We start from the raw sequence: 17,841 nt of genomic DNA on the forward strand, positions 1-17,841 counted from the left end.
TCATCAAAAAGGATATATTAGATGATAAATAAGCACATGAAAGATGTTCAACATCACTAGCCATCAGGGAAATGCAAATTAAGACCACGATGAGATATCACTACACTCCTATCAGAACAGCTAAAATAAAAAATAGTGACAATACCAAATCCTGGCGACGCTTCCGAGACACTCGATCTTTCATACATTTCTGGTGGGAATGAGAAATGGCACGGCCACTCTGGAAAATAGTTTGGCAGTTTCTTAAAAAACTAAACAAACTTAACCATGACCCAGCAATTGCCCTTCTAGGCATTTATCCCAGAGAAATGAAAACTTAAGTAAGTCCACACAAAACCTATACACAATTGTTCATTAGCAGCTTTATGTGTACTAGCCCCAATCTGGAAAGGACCAAAATGTCCTACAATAGATGAATGGCTAGATAAACTGGTACATCCCATACCATAGAATACTACTCAGCAATAAAAAGGGAGAAGTACTGACACACAACAACTTGGATGGCATTATAATGAATGAAAAAAAAAAATCTTTAAAGGCCCCATATTGTAACATTCTTACAATGACAAAATCACATGTGATAAAATGACACACACACATTGTACAATATCAAGACTTTATATTGTATTATAGTTATGTAACTATTGGGGGAAATTGGGTGAAGGGGCCTCTCTATACTATCTTTGAAACTTCCTGTGAATCTAACTTCAAGATCAAAAGTTTAAATAAGGGGGGGGGAAAAAAAGAAAAGAAAAAAAAAAAAGATAAAACTAGCTGTAAATCAAGAAAAAAATAGATTAGGCTCTGCCAAGAAACTGTGAAATGCCCTGAAATCCACACAAGAAACTTAATCCCAAATGTTCAGATGACTTCACCAACAATTATTAGCATCAACTTGCTATATATATACATCAACTTGCTAGAGAAGGGGTTGGCAAACTACAGTCCATGAGCCAACTCCAGCTGCCTGTTTTTGTTAAATGTAAAAGTGTATTGAAATGGACACAAAACATAAAAAAACCTACTACTAGCTTTAGATATTGGTTACTTTACAATCACACTGATTATCACAACAATATCATCTTACAAATGAAAATTTTTCATTTTATTGAAGCACAAATTATAATAATTCATTGGAATGTCTTATGTCTAAAACAAGTTTCCAAACCTATCAAAATACCATGAAACTAAAAAAGAAAAAGAAAAAAGAAAAAAAAGAAAAAAAAAAAAAAAAAGCCATTTCCCAATCTGCCATCCAATTTACCAAACTGCATAAAAAACCGTGCTCCCTAAAAATATAATCCAACTCACATAAACAATGGAAGTACAGCTTAACAGCAGTTACCATACCTTGGAAAGTATCAAATCACCTAACCATCGCACACAATCAACATAATTCCTATGTATGTCTCTGGTAGAAAAGTCAGGAAAGTGAATTTTCTGAGAAATAAATGGCCTGGAATGGAAATGTAAAAGTTAAGAGAAAAAAAGTATAGTAGAATCACACTAATTTTTATTTTTGGATTTATAAACTTTGAAAAATAAAATGCATGATGATTTTTCTTTGATCCTAGAAAACTTATCTTTTTATTGAGAGCTACCATCCACTCCAGTTTTGTTTCTATATTTTCTTCATTATCAGCTCCATTCAATTTTGTTTTTATCCTATGAAATTTCATTTATAAAAATTGTATACTATGTATATATAGGCCAAATTTAATCAATTCTGGCTATCCTAACCAGTGATAAGCAAAGATATCTTGATTTATAGACCTAAAGGAATTTTTAGAGAAAATACATACTCAATCCTTTAAAATTAGACTATGAGTCCTAGCTGGTTTGACTTGGTGGATAAAGCGTCAGCATGTAGATCAAAGGGTCCCGGGTTGGATTCCTGTCAAGGGCACGTACCTTGGTTACAGGCTCCTTGGGCCCTGGCCCTAGTCAGGGCTTGTTTAGGAGGCAACCAATCAATGTGTTTCTCTCTGTCTTTCCCTCTCTCTCCCACTCAATGGAAAAATATCCTTGGATGAGGATTAACAACAAAAATAAATTAAATTAAATTAAGACTATGAAAATCAACACATCTGGGTTATTTTAATAGATGGTCATTTTATTGGAGCTGATTTGGCTCAGTGGATAGAGCATTGGCATGCAGACTGAAGGGTCCCAGGTTTGATTACAGTTAAGGTTGCATGCCCGGGTTGTGGGCTTGATCCCCAGCGGGGGTGTGTGCAGAAGGCAGCCAATCAATGATTCCCTCTCATCACTGATGTTTCTATCTTTCTCTCCCTTCCTCTCCGAAATCAATAAAAATAAATTTTGAAAAGATGGTTATTTTTCTAGGAACAACGATACATCATTCCAAAGGCTGCTAAAGTTAAAATTACATGAGAGTACTGCCTTGAGCAACAATTTTGAAAATGATGCCTGACAGGAATTTGACATATATTAATTAGGACTTTTCTTATATTGAAGAAAGTAAAACATGGTTGCATTTCCCCCTATCCCCCTTAAAAATGTTTGTGTAAAGACCATAAGCTAAAAGTTGTTACCAATCCTACAGTTAATTAAAAGTAAACCTAACATTTCTAATTTAGTGAGTGATTCACTTTCTGTACTGAAATAACTGTAGAAGTTTGATATGCCATGAATTAGTTATGTCTTGGGCAAGTCACAAATCCTCTCTTTACTTTTCCCACAAGGATGCTGGGCTGAATCATTTCTAACATTCCTTCCAATACAAATTCTGGATCTTTTATTAGCCCTGGCTGGTGTGGCTCAATTGGATGGGTGTCATCCTGTGCCTTCTGCAAGTCCCATACTGGGGATTGAGCCTGCAACCTGGGTATATGCCCTGACCAGGAATTGAACCCATTACCTCCTGATTAATGCTAAACCACTGAGCCACATGGGTCAGCTATTATTTGCTTTTAAATCAAATACATATTATAATCTACTAGAGGCCCAATGCATGAAAATTCATGCACTGGAGGGGGGGGTCCCTCCGCCTGGCCTGCCCCCTCTCTCACAATCCAGGAGCCCTCAGGGACGGGGGGCGACTGGGCGATCAGGGGAAGGCAACGCTCCGTCACACCTCTGCTGCTGCCACTGCAGCACAATCCTCAGCAGGCCCTGGTTACCTGTGCCTCAGGCCAGTCCTGGGCACCAGTCTTTGAGGGCGTGGTAGTCAATTAGCATATTCCCTCCTTATTGGCTTAGGTGCCACCATCTTTGTGACAGTGTGAGGGTCAATTAGCATATTCCATCTTTATTATATAGGATTGTTAAACCTTTCAAGTAGAAGACCAGCATAACTGGGAAATATAATTTTTATGTATTCCAGAGCTCCTTAAAACATAAATTTAGGATTTTATATGCTTTTGGTATTTTAAAGTAGAAATCTGAAAGCTGTACTAATCACTAGAGGCCACTGAGGTTTGATGAATATAAGTGCATTGAAATATCTACTGATGGCTACAAATTTAATAGTCTGGCTCGATAATCAGAAAATTCTAGCTCTTTACTTAAAACAAAAAGTGCAAATAAAGTTAATATGGTGAAAGTGTTAATAATAATAATAGCCTAAATAAGATTCTGAAAAGACAGTTACTGAATCAAGGCATTTAAAAAATATATGAAGTATATTGCAAAGTTCCCACCTCTTAGTCCCAGCAAGGCTCCCACTTTTGAAATTTCTCCTCTTAATGAAATGAGTAGCAATTAAATGGAAGCATTATATTAACATGAATTAAATAAAGCTAAGAACCCCATTTTAAAAACAAAATTTACTATTCTAAATTAAAATTTACATTGAACAAAACTAAGTAAAATTGCTACTAAGTTAGAGAAAACACAATTTAAAGGCAATTTTAAAAAATGAAACATAAATATATTAGATTAAAAATAATGGCTTCCATTAAAAATTTATGAATTTTATGATACATAAAGTTCTTAAAAGAGGGCCTTCTAAACCTAGTGAGGACTTATAATAATATAACAATTTTGGAAAAAGAAAGACCCATCTGTTTCACAACATGAGATACTTGTTTTAAATGCCACAAATGTTACCTGTTAGTTTTATTTGGGTTATAATCATAAGAGTCCTTAATTGCATTAATCATTCTCTTTGAATTAATCCTCCAGAGTTTAAGAGAGTGATCCATACCACAGGACATTATTTTTTCACCCAAAAGATCATAATCCTGTATGTAAAACAAAAGAGCTTAAGTTAAATATTTAATTATTCCAAACTATACTATTCAATTTTCACCTATGTACAGTATTGTGAAAACTTTCAAACCATAACACTAACATATTGGGTTTTGTGTACGTAGGAAATAAAAGTTTTTTGGATTTTGTGTATGTAGGAAATAAAAGTTTTTATTGCTCTCAAAATTTAGTTTTAAGTTGTCACCACCATAGTAGCATAAAAGCTAAGGCCAAAAATAGTGTTTAAATTTCATTTTATCTTTCAATGAACTTTAAGGTATTTTCTTTGCTTGATTTTGAAGATAAACTTGACAAGCCCTGGCCAGTTTGCTCAATGGTTAGAGTACAGCCCTCAGACCTAAGGGCTTGGGCTCTATTCTTGGACAAGGGCATAAAGTTCTTAAAAGAACAGTTGCAGGCTCGATCCCCCGCCACTCAGTTTGAGTGGGTGTTGTAGGCAACCAGTCAATGTCTCTTTCTTACATTGATGTTTCTCTCTCCCCACCCCACTCCCTTCCTCCCTTCTTTCCACTCTAAGGGGGGGGGGGGGGGGGAATCACTGGGAAAAATATCCTACAGTGAGGATTAAAAATGAATTTGAATACTGAGGTATAACATAAAACCTGAATAGTTATATTACATTTCTTTGCTCAACCCTAATCAAGCAATGAAACTGACACCTGTATGTGCAGCTACTAAACAACTAAAATTTTATCTGTATTGTAAGTCAAAATCTTCAATTACATTGGTCTTAAGTTCTTTTTAAATGAATCTTTAAAACTGTCTAAAAAAGGGAAATAATGTAAGTTTATCATTTGCCGTTTGCTAATATTGTTTTTTGTAAACTGGGAAATATAATTTCTATATATTAATAGGCATTTAACAGATACCAATTGTAACTACCTTATTTCATGGATAAGACACTGTGGCACATGAATGCTACTTAATTTAGCACATGCGTTAATGATAATGTCACATATTAATTCTTTTAACAGTGAACTCCTGTATTATAGAGAAGAAATATAGACTGTCACCTATTCTCATTTTAAGAAATAACAGTAGATGGTGATGGACACACAATACAATATACAGATGATGTATTATAGAATTGTACAACTAAAACCTATAAAATTTTATTAACCAATGTCACCCCAATAAATTCTATTTTAAAAATAAATACTCCCATTAAAAAAAAAAGAAATAACAATAGAGAGTTCTATTTAAGGAAAATATTTTCCTTACTCACTTAGATAGTACATGTTAATCCAACCTCTGAATTAATTTTGAATACTGTTTCACAAGAGCTTAGGAACTTTAGGTTTGTTGCTTATTGAATTCACCAGTCTGGTGAACAGCAGCAAGGCACTCACTGTTCATGCCAGTAGCTCTCATTTAGAATTCTTAATAAAGAATGGTAATCTTGGATCTTTCACACATAAAGCCAAATGGAGACTGGTACTGCAACTACTAGAAAATCCAAGTTGGCAGGGCATGATTCTCACAAAAGCATACAAACGTCAACCATGGGAATGCTTAATACCTCCAATTAAAATGCTACACGATTCAAAATTGGCTGCCCTAGGTAGTTTGGCTCAGTGGACAGAGCGTCAGCCTGAGGACTGAAGGGTCCCAGGTTTGAGTCCAGTCAAGGGCATATGCCTGGATTGTGGGCTCAATCCCCAGTGGTGTGCAGGAGGCAGCAATCAATGATTCTCGCTCATCACTGATGTTTCAATCTCTCTCCCTTTCCCTTCCTTTCTGAAATCAATACAAATATATTTGAAAAAAACAAAACAAAAAACAAAAAAACACAACATGGTGTCCCTTTACATAGTTTAACGAATAAGAACTAAATAGCTGTAAAAGTAAGTAAGCTATGAATGAAACATAAGTAAAGCTAAATTAATGTAAAAATATGAAACCTAAAATACTTACATTATAAAAGATCAATAAATCTCTCTATATAAAAGCCTAAGCAACCGGCCAGCTGGCCAGCAGCTATGACATGCACTGACCATCAGAAAACAGATACTCAACAGAGGAGCAGAAACCACAGGCCAGGCCGAGGGACCCCACTGGTGCATGAATCCAGGCACTGAGCATCTAGTTATAATATAAAGTTAACACTGTGCCATCAGAGAGAAAGTTATCCAAAATTCAGTCAGTGCAACAAAACACTCCTAAAAATGAATAACTTAATATTTCAACTGCAAATAAAACATAGTTTCTTAATTTCCTAACTAATCATTTTTGTGTGTTGTTGTTTTTTTAAGAGATGTAGTCTCACTATGCTGCCCAGGCTGGAGTGTAGTGACTATTCACAGGTGCGACCCCACTACTGATCAGCATGGGAGCTTTGATCTGCTCCATTTCCAACCTGGGACCATTTATCCCTCATCCCTCCTTAGACAACCTGGGGTCCCCAGCTCCCAGGAGGTCACTATACTGATGCCGAACTTACTGTTGTCAGCTGATTGGCATAGTGCACTACAGCCCAGAACTCCTGGCTCAAGCAATCCTCCTTCCTCAGCTGGTACTACAAGCATGTAGCTCCGTGTCCAGCAACTGCTAAATAGTTTAATCTTTTCCTTTAATAACTGAGAAACAGCAAAGCAAAACAACTTAGTGATGTTTTTGATCAATATAGGAAAAAAACAAGTTCATAGTATTCTTTCATGTGCATGAGAACAGATTAAATACAAGGAGCCTTTCTTGCTTTATTCCTTCATTTATAAGATAAAAACCGTGCATATCACAAGTAAATGAAATGATTGCCTGCCAGGCTACATGAAAAAAACAAAAAAAACAATATATGATTTCATGAAAGGAAAGAATTTGATGGGGATTGTTCACAACCATGTGCATCTGAAAGTCACTGCCCTGCAGCTTTAAACTTACAGCACTTAGAACTTCATCCCTGTGCCCTTCGACACCTCCAAATATTGCCACCAGAGTGTCAGTTTGGATATTCCATAATCGTAAAGCATGATCTAGTATAGAAATAAAAAAAATTAAGATGAATTTTTATCACTCATTTACTGTGAATGTTCAAAATCTCTTTTAAAGTAAAACTTACAGAAGCTAGACTTAAATTATTCATAGTAAATAATTTAATAATGAATAGTAAATACTAATAATGAAACCCTTATCACTTAAAATACTTACATCACATATAGATTTAGGTATGTATAAGCACCAACTTTCAAGAAAATAAATATTTGTAGTTTTAAAAATAAATATTTGTAGTTTTTAACTTATTTACCAAATTTGACAAGAGTTTTACATTATGCCATAGAACAAAATATTAGCTCTGCCCTCCACCATATCCATTTATAAGAGGAATGAGTAGCTGGTTTGTTCAGTGATTAGAGCGCAGGCCCTCAGACTGAAGGGTCAAGGCACGTACCTTGGTTGTAGATTCCCCAGACCTGGTAGGGGCCATTGTGGGAGGCAGGCAATCATATGTCTCTCTCATGCCAATGCCTGCCCCCCCCCCCCAATCTCTCCCCACCCTTCTCCCTTCATTGCATTCTTTCTAGAAATCAATGGAAAAAAATATCCTCAGGTGAAGATTAAAAAAAAACTGTATATGTATATATAATGCAAAAAGAATAGGAAAAAATGACTGAGTAGAATTATTTTTGGAATGTTTTTATTGATTTTAAAGAGAGAGGAAAAGGGAGAGAGAAAAACTTTGATCAGTTGCCTCTTGCATTCACCCAACTGGGGAACTGAACCTGAAACCTGGGCATATACTCTGACCAGAAATTGGTTGGAGCATTGCACTGAAGGATCTAAGGTTCAATTTCCAGTCAGGGCACATATCCAGATTTCTGAGTATGTGGGTTCAGGGAGAGTTCAGGAAGCAAACAGACCTGTTTCTCTCTCACATTGATGTTTCACTCTCTCTTTTCCTTTCCATTCTCTCTCTCTGAAGTTAATGGAAGAGACATATCCTCGGATTTAAAAAAATAATTAAAAAAATAATAATTTCTTTCTCTTACCTTTACTTACTGACAGGAGAAGATTTGGGTCTCTTGGGTGGACTTTCAGCTCATTGATAGCATTTCCATGCCCAACATAGTGCTACAATAAATTTAAAACGTATCAACTTTCATATAAAGTAACAAATTCTATTGTAAAATATTTAATCTGTGAATAAATGTTTGCTAAGAAAAATTATTTTTCATTAATTTTAAGAGAATGAAAAACTCGTTTCACTTAAAGTATGGTTATCAACATTGTCTTTAGATTAAAACCATCCAACAAAGAAAAAATGCATACAAAAATAAAATCACCCAACCAATTTGAAGAGAAAAAAATAAAAGATGCTAAAGTCCCACCTGCTGGTAATCTGATTTGACTGGAATAGCAGAGGCAAAGCAAAGATGGGAAAGATCCTCATGTGGTTCTATTGTGCTCTCAGGGTTTAAAACTTCTAACTAAATTGATTTGCAAAACTTAATATCAACTTTCAAGGTTTCAACCCTAGTGAGGGTATGTGAGAATGGACTTACTCTTTTGTTATTGTTCATTCAGAGTCTCTCAGAATAAGGCGGAGGTAGAAGAAAAGAAAATATTGTAAATAAAAAAAATTTCCCACTCATTACTTAATTTGCATTACCCAACTGTAACAAAGGTTCCAAGAGAACCGTCTAAAGTAGGGGTGTCGAACTCAATCAGAGAAGGGGCCAAAATCTAAAATCCAGCGAAAATCGCGGGCCGAATGGTTTACTGAACAGTCACAAACTGACAATGTCATAAACTGACAGCGGAGTGCAGTGATGACAGCGCGGTGCGGGCCACATTGCAAGGCCTGGCGGGCTGGATTTGGCCCGCGGGCCTTGTGTTTGACACATGTGGTCTAAAGGATGAAGTAAGCAGAGTACACATCAAAATAGAAACTGTAGACAGTGATTCCTTTAGTTTTAAATTTAACATGACAAATTCTCACAAGTGTTTATTCAAAAGGAAGCAAATCTACAATTTAACAAAAACACCCACCTTTATGCACTGCATTGTTATGGGGTTAATTATCCTGATTATGCCTCTAGATCCAGCCACAGCCAGCAGAGGATGGCTTGTATTGCTATCGTATGTCCAGGCACAAGTGTAAAAGTTTTCATCCGCCTACAAATGCCAGTTAAGAAAAGTAATTTGTTCTTGAAAAATACATAAATGATTATAATATGTGGAAACCTTCAAAGACCTGCTAAAGTTTTTGACACAGAAGTTATTATTATTCTATCAACAGATTTAAACAATGGAGGTTTTTAGGTCCAAAATCTATACAAAATCAGTCCTTCACTAAATTTTGATTACTATTTAGCTCTTTGTATAACTTAACTCTGTGTTTGAAAGCAGCCAGACAATATGTAAAGGATGTTATGGCTGTGTCCAAATAAAACTTTATTTACAAAACAGGTGGGTGGACCATCACCTAATAAAAAAAAGCAAAAGCAAACAGATGGCCAGCCCCAGGAACTGTACTTTGCAGACTCTTGCTCTATCCCAATAGTTCCATGTGCCTCTAAAAATGACTTTTTTTTTTTTAATAAACCATATTACAAAAGTTCATTTTCCCCCCCTCCACCAGGTACTACCCCACCCTCTGCCCCCTCCCTTGTTCTCATCCATAGGTGCAGAGTTTATGTTCATTCTCTTCCAGCACCCCCCACTCCTCTTTTCCCTGAGAATTATCAGTCCACTCCCCTTCCATACCTCTGATTCTATTATATTCAACAGTTAATATTGTTCATCAGGTTTTTTAATTCCTTTTTTTTTTTTTTATTGGCTTCCAAAGGAGTTTCGGGTGTGCCCAGATCCTATTCATCAAAATCTGGGTAAGCTCCTTATTTTTTAGTATAAGATTTAGCACATAGAGACCTGGGTGAGCCCAGGTCCTATTTGTTCCTCATTCCAAGCACAAGGATTAAGAAATCAGTACTGATAAGAGGATTCTGCCAGTGCCCTCGAACTCAGCTGATAAGAATTAAAAGAATGTCCATGTGCCTTCTCAGGTGGCTCTCTACATCTCACCCTTTTTTACTAATTTAAAAATGACTTATTATTCATTTTTTCACTTTTCCCTGTGTGAGAGCTTTCCAATATGGTTATAGGTCACTTCTTTCCATACCACCTAGGGAAGGCTGGAAAGTCCTTGTCTTTTTTTGGTTGCTAGGTTTTTCAAATGGTTCTAGAAGAAAAATCCTATCACCAATCTTTTCTATCCCTTTGGGTTTTTAAGTCTTTTATCTTTATGAACCCATGTTTTGAAATATTTTATTTCCTAAACAAATTTTTCCCTATAGGCTCTATTGAACAAATACTTGGCATGATTTCCAGTCTTACCTTCTAATCAACTCAAGTTCATCAATATAACTACTTTAAAATGATAAAATTCTAGGTAAGGTAAAAAACAAAAGTCAGGAGGTTTTTCCTACTCTAATTTTCTATTACTGATTTCCAATAAACATCTACAGTCACCTGTACCATCCTCTCTCAAATCCATCCTACAATGGATTTCTAGGGACCAGAAAAACTAGATAACTAGGTACCAGAAATCTCTTGGCTTATAGTGATGGAATAGCACTGGTTAAGGTTAAGAAAGAACAATATAACTTTGGGGAACTAATTAATTTAGAAAAATTTCAGTGTACTTATAAAAGTCAATTCCTTTAGCTAAAGATATTGAAAACTGAGAAAAGGATACATCAGCATCCACATAGGATTGCAATAGTCGGATTTCTCCTTGTGAGTGACATTCATATAAAGTAACCTAAGGAAAACAAAATATAGTAAATTTTATCTCAAATACAGAAACACATGCTTTTAAGCTTTTAAACATATTTTAGTCACAACTTAAAATAAAATAGTACAGAAACTACTGCTTTAAAATAGCTCCTTTAATTTGAGGAAGCCATTATATTTACAGTATTACATAACTTCCAGAATATATTGAATACTGTAATACTAACTTGGTTATCAAGTTAATTTTGATTGAAAACAGAATAACACTAAAAAACAGAAAACACTGTCAACAAATGTCACTCCAATAAATTCAATTAAAAACCACACAGAAAACAATATAGGTGTATATAGGTATATGTGAAAATCATTTCCACCTTTGTGTCCTTCCATGCTATAACTTTTGGTCCTTAGTAAGCATACGAAAGCCTTACAGTTAATGATAACATGTTCCCTAAAATGTAACCATAATATTTTTGTTAGTAATGGCCAGGATGAATATCAAATTGGTGATAGTATTGACCACCAAGAAGTATGGGCCCTGGCACTCTGATTCTTTGACCCTCTGTCTTGTCAATCAATAATATCTGGGCTGTATTATAAAAACAGTACAGAAACAGGAGCCTCTGGTGGAGAATTTGTGCAAAACTACTAGGCAGTTTGCTGGCTCAGAACCAGTCATCCCATAAGTAAAGTACCCTAGTTTCAGAGTACTAATGAAAGATAATTTCTTTTTTTTTAAATTTCTTTATTGATTATGGTATCACATAATTGTCCTCATACCCCCATTCCCACCCCAATAAAAGACAATTTCTTTAGCCAAATATATTGAAAACTCAGGAAAGGATACATCAGCATCCACATAGGATTGCAATAACCAGATTTCAATATAAATTGTTATATTCTGCTAATTCTCCTTCCTCTTTTGGTCTGAAGATTCCTTCTCGTTATGGTGGCCATTAGATAGTAAGAAACTGCATTAAAAATGCACTACAGAGCTCCACCTCCTTTGGTTCAGTGGATAAGAGCATTGGCCTACGGACTGAAGAGTCCCAGGTTCGATTCTGGCTAAGGGCACATACCCAGGCTGCAGGCTCAATCCCCAGTTGGGTGTGTGCAGGAGGCAGCTGATTAATGTTTCTATCTCTCTCTCTCCCTTCCTCTCTAAAATCAATTATAAAATATATTTTTTAATGCACCACAGACAATAGAAACTGTGTGCATTAAAAATCACGTTCCTTTATTTCTTTAAGAAGTTTATCACAAGCCGGGACCAGTTTAGCTCAATGGATAGAGCATCGGCTTGGGGACTGAAGGGACCCGGGTTCGATTCTGGTCAAGGGCATGTACCTTGGTTGTGGGCATATCCCCAGTAGGGGGTGTGCAAGAGGCAACTGATCGATGACTCTCTCTCATCGATGTTTCTAACTCTCTCTCTCCCTTCCTCTCTGTACAAAATCAATAAAATATATTTAAAAAAAAAAAAAAATAAGAAGTTTATCACAATTACTTAAACATAAAATTTTTATTTTACTCAACTAAAATAACTTATGGAACATTTTCAGATTCATCTCATTTCCCTTCTTGAGTTGAAGGCAGAGGAAGTGGCTTGTATTTGTTTTCAACCCATATCCAATTAGTCTATTTCCTCCACCTTTATTTTTTAAATACACTAATCTATTTCTAGATTAGTCCTCCTAACTTCTACTATAGTATTAATGAATACCCAGAATGTTACCTAATAAAGATAGGAGAACAAATTTCCCTGAAGTGATTTCAATTTAATAGAAAAACTCCAGAGACTCTCTAGAAAGCACTAGGAAATTTTCTTGTTCTCCATTTACTTAGAAGCAAATAGAATGAATGAATAAATCTTTATAATTCCCATGTTCAGTCCCTGGTTCAACTAAAAAATTAAATAATGGTTTATATCAAGCATGTCAAATTCGCATTTGGCCTGCTGGCCACGAGTTTGACATGCTTGGTTCACATTAAAAACATGCCCAGCACGGTTTTTTCTCAGTTCAAGATATTCTTGGTCTCCTTAAATAAAAACATTTATTATAAATAATTAAAATATTTTCAGTAACTATGCTTTACCTTTATAAGAGGCGTTAATTACATTCATTTTTTAAGAAATCAGAGACTTGCCCCAGCTGGTTTGACTCAGTGAATAGAACATCAGCCTGTGGACTGAAGGGTCCCAGGTTCAATTCCAATCAAGGGCACATTCCCAGATTGCAGACTTGATCGGGATCAATCAATGATTCTCTCTTATCATTGATGTTTCTATATCTCTCTCTCTCCCCCTTCCTCTTTGAAATCAATAAAAATATATTTAAAAAAAGAGATTTCTTATCCAAATTAGAATGATAAACTGTTACAGTCACTTCCAAAAGATTAATTCTTTCAATCACTCAAAACAGATCATTAAGACAAACTATAAACAGAAACCTGTTATGTGAACAATTTTGAGTAGTATCATTATCATAATAAAAGGTTAATATGCAAATGGTCGTCACGCAGTGACGCTGTAATGACTGATTAGCTGCATGGCACCATGCTGGGGGACCTGAGGCCGTGGCCCCTGACCCAGCGGGGTTTGACAGGCGACCCTCTCCGCCTGGCAGGACTTGACGGGAACAGGGTTGGCCTGGTCTGGGTCTCGTCTGATTTCAAGGCGCGTGCACGGGTGGGTGGGGACTTGACTCTGGGTCCCCCAGCGCACCCCAGACTCTAACAGGAGGTAGATTTTCATATACATTTTACTAATTTTCTTTCATCTCTGACACTTCTATTATAAAGGGCAAATAGCAATATTAAAGTACTTCCTCTAATTAATTCCCTTTTCATGTGCATTAATTTCGTGCACCAGGCCACTAGTATGAAATAAAGATGTATTATATTTTCAGTCATGAATACTAGCTTAATGAGACAACTTCTAGAATGCTTCATGTTCAAAGGAATAATGTCAAACTGGCTACACAAAATTTACCTCAAAATCATTACACTTATTATATTAATATCAGAATCTAATCATCAAACCAAATGCCAGATTCTTAACACTTACTCTGTTGCTTCCTACAGTTGCAAACACTAGTGGGTCTCCTTCTTTACTGTGCCAGTTAAACTGAACTCCAAACAATGGCTGTTTATGATCTTCCTATAAAATAATCATGAAATAATAAAAATTAATATATTTTAGAAATAAAAAAATTGTAGTAGACTGACCATCCTCCTTATAACTTTTTTTGAAAATGGAAGTCACTATTTTGAAATAGCCCACATAAACTAACTTTTGACTCTAAAAAGATATCTACTTGTCCAGTTTTCACATTTTAAAATATACTATAGTATATGACATTTTTATGACAACCAAATACTTAATTCAGAAGTTAGTTAACAAGCACTTACTTATGAAAATACTTTTATATTTGCCTTCTATGTTCTCACACCCAACCATGGTTTTCTGAATCAAAACAAAACTGGGTAATTATGGCAGATGCATTCATTTCTCAGAACATAAGGACAAAATTTATTTTTCTGCAATTGGAAACTAACAAATGACCTAAGTGAGCTAAGAGTGGCTTAACACTAGCTAAGCTTTATTAGGTTTAATTTTTCCCTTGTAAACTGAAGCACACCAGACTCCACTCAAATCACTGTTCTCTATTAGTGCAATAGAGACAATTTTAAATAACCTTAATTTAGGTCCTGAAAGAAAAACATGCCAAGTTTTGTAATAAACAAGTATGGTAATTGTACAATAGGGGACAGGGGAAGCCATGGACTATACCTTTAGTTGCTAGTAGGCTGGTTATAAGGACGTATATAAAAAACAAGTGTTCACAAAGTTATTTTCAGGATTTTACTGGCAATCTCTCGGCATTTAACATTAATTTTCATATTCACTTCAAAGGACTGTTTTCATTTTTAAAGTCTAACAACTTTTATTTTTTAACCTTAAAAAGCCATAGATTTAATGCTTTGAAATATTTAATCGAAATATTTAACTGACAGTTAAAACAAACCTCTAGACATACTATCTAAAAATAGGTTGATATAAGTGAATATTAATACAAAACTAATGGGCACTTTTGCTTTTTAAAAATATATATAACCAAGCCCTATCTGGTTTGGCTCAATGGATAGAGAATCAGCCTGCAGACTGAAAGGTCCCAGAGGTTTGATTCCGGCCAAGGGCACATGCCTGGGTTGTGGGCTGGATCCCCAATAGGCAAGAGGTAGCCAATCAATGATTCTCTCTCATCACTGATGTTTCTCTCTCTCCCTCTCCCTTCCTCTCTAAAATTAATAAAATATATTTTAAAAATAAATAAATAAAAAATATACAACCAAGATTAATATCTCTCTTCTAAGAGTATGACATACAATGAAGAATTTTGCTACAGACAGGAAAATAATTTCCATATAGCCATAGTCGCTTATGCTTTCTGAAGACTTTACCTGAAATACATATTTAGAAAAGATTCTCTCATATACATATAAGACATGGTAATGCATATTTCTGCTCAGTGAAGGAAAATGCCCCCAAATTTAAACCAATAATGAATACATGTTAAGAAAGTACAATTGAAGAAGTTACTTATAAATAACCTCAACCACTTGTTTTGTACATAATCAAAAATTTTTTAATTTATACCCTTTTCTATGAAAACAGTTACAAACAAAACAACAGATAAGAGTTCAATAAAGAAAAACTAGCTTGCGGTACTAGGTATTACCCATTTAAGACAAAACAAAAAGCTACATGAAAGTAGAGTGAATTGTAATAAGTATGGAGTCTATACTATAAAAACAAAATTTCAAAAAGTACTGTAATTTAATTTTGCAGCTTAGCATTCAACTAACAAGATTTGTCTTTCTGCACATACCTTGAGACTATTTACACATTTGAAAGAATATTTGCACTTCTTTGACTTCCATTTTCCCTTCCCCCAGCTTTTCCTTCCAGGTGCATTTGGTGTATTTGTAGGTGTATCGGGGCGTTCAGTGTTTGTTCCACTTTCTATACTGACAGTATCATCCTGTAATCAGTAAGTTAGAAAAAAATTACATAAAACAGTAATACGGTACTTAGGCAGCAAATGACTTTTTACTAGACAGCTACTGAATGACCTAAAAGAAATAATAAATTCTGTAAGTAATGGAACATTTTATTCCTATCTCCAAAGGATAAAAAGCAAACCAGCTACACATTAGAACTTGTCCATATTTTATATTTCAGCAAAAATATAAATAAAAAAAGCTAATTAGAAAAACAGTACTAATGCTGTGTTTAAATAACACAATGGTCAGAAAGTAGTTAGATAAAAAGTGTAAGAGAGCCAAGTTCGGTTTGGCTCAGTGGATAGAGCGTCGGCTTGGGGACTGAAAGGTCCCGGGTTTGATTCCAGTCAAGGGCATGTACCTTGTTGCGGGCGAATCCCCAGTAGGGGGTGTGCAAGAGGCAGCTGATCGATGACACTCATCAATGTTTCTAACTATCTCTCTCCCTTCCTCTCTGTACAAAATCAATAAAATATATTTTAAAAAAAGTGTAAGAGAGACGAAGTAGCAAATAAAAAATAAAAATAGAAAGAGAACTAAATTTAAAAGAAAACAAACAAACAAAAAGAGAGCCTAAGTAGTCCTTTGCATGTTAGGGTTGCTGAAATTCACAACCAAATCTCTGACTCCTAAATCTGACTTAACGCTCTAGCCCAAGCATGTCAAACTCATGGCCCATGGCCAGCATGCCTCGTTTATTTGGCCCATGTTAGTAGCCTTTGAGTTTGACATGCTTGCCATAGCTGGTTTGGCTCAGTGGATAGAGTCAGCCCTCAGGCCGAACAGTCCCGAGTTTGATTTCCGTCAAGGGCATGTACCTAGGTTGCAGGTTCAAGCCCTGGCCCAGGTCAGGGTGTGTGTGGGAGGCAACCAATGAATCTCTTTTACATGGATGTTTCTCTGTCTCTCCTCCTCCCTGCAAGTCTCTAAAAGAAGTCCTACTATTCTGTACAACTGAAATTTGACTCATAGCTCTAAAATAATGATACTCATAAATACTGGGTGAGGCAAAGTAGGTTTACAGTTGTTTATGTGGAAAATAATATAATAACTAATGAATATAATAAACTGTTGCATTAACTGACAACTCTTGCCCTACCCTGTATGTTAAAGCTCCAGATACTCTATAAAGTAAGTCCCTTCCAAAGTAGAAATGGCAGCAGAAAACCTTGAAAGTCCACCTAATTTTTACCTATCTCCAGTCTACAAGATATATATTAATGGCCCTCTAATCTCAGAAGAGGATTTTACCTCCTTTGATTACATATTACAATGTGTCCTTAGAAATAGAGATTTATTTAAATCTGTAACATTAGGGCAGTGGTTAACTACATTCTAGAGAAAGCCTTTTTTCTTGGAGTGCCTATTAACATTTACGAGAATGCAGTCTAGGAATCACTGCCTTAGGGGCTGTTTCTAAGTTACGGCTTCCTAAAGCTAGCTTTATATTATAAAGGTTAAATTTAACTAGAGGAACAAAAAGTATATTAAAAATGCACTTAATGGGGGAGGGGGAAGATGGGAACGGGCTGAAAGAGGTTAATACGGGAAAAAGGAGAACCTATGTCATACTTTCAACAATAAAGATTTATAAATTTTAAAAAAGTTTTGGGGGGTGGCTTTCAAAGTTGTAAATGGTTCCTACCAAAATGACATGCTTAAAAAACATGAATTGTAACTTAATGTAATGTAAACATAATCTGCCTTTTTAAAGATATAAAAATGTAAAATTTTAAAGTTCAGTTCCTAGGCTGAAATCACTGTTTTTCTCTTTCCCAATTTCTCCCCACCTCTCAGTGTATTTAAACAGTC

At 35.4% G+C, this 17,841-nt stretch overlaps 1 protein-coding gene across 2 annotated transcripts in view; it reads right to left on the reverse strand.

Moving 5' to 3' along the window:
- EED (embryonic ectoderm development) overlaps positions 1-17,841 on the reverse strand; it is a 31,513-nt gene that overhangs the window by 9,706 nt on the left and 3,966 nt on the right. Inside the window, exons 2-10 of one of the 2 annotated variants that reach the window (XM_084895221.1) lie at positions 15,855-16,007; positions 14,030-14,122; positions 10,925-10,990; positions 9,217-9,342; positions 8,217-8,298; positions 7,111-7,202; positions 4,072-4,205; positions 1,351-1,456; positions 146-220 (exon numbers count right to left, since the gene is read on the reverse strand). In XM_084895221.1, coding sequence (XP_084751347.1) covers positions 146-220; positions 1,351-1,456; positions 4,072-4,205; positions 7,111-7,202; positions 8,217-8,298; positions 9,217-9,342; positions 10,925-10,990; positions 14,030-14,122; positions 15,855-16,007 — 927 coding nt within the window. The remainder of the gene's footprint in view (positions 1-145; positions 221-1,350; positions 1,457-4,071; positions 4,206-7,110; positions 7,203-8,216; positions 8,299-9,216; positions 9,343-10,924; positions 10,991-14,029; positions 14,123-15,854; positions 16,008-17,841) is intronic. The other variant, XM_084895222.1, reaches the window with a different exon arrangement.

The sequence above is a fragment of the Pipistrellus hanaki genome, assembly GCF_964339955.1.
Source record: "Pipistrellus hanaki genome assembly, chromosome: 9".
Lineage (NCBI taxonomy): Eukaryota > Metazoa > Chordata > Mammalia > Chiroptera > Vespertilionidae > Pipistrellus > Pipistrellus hanaki.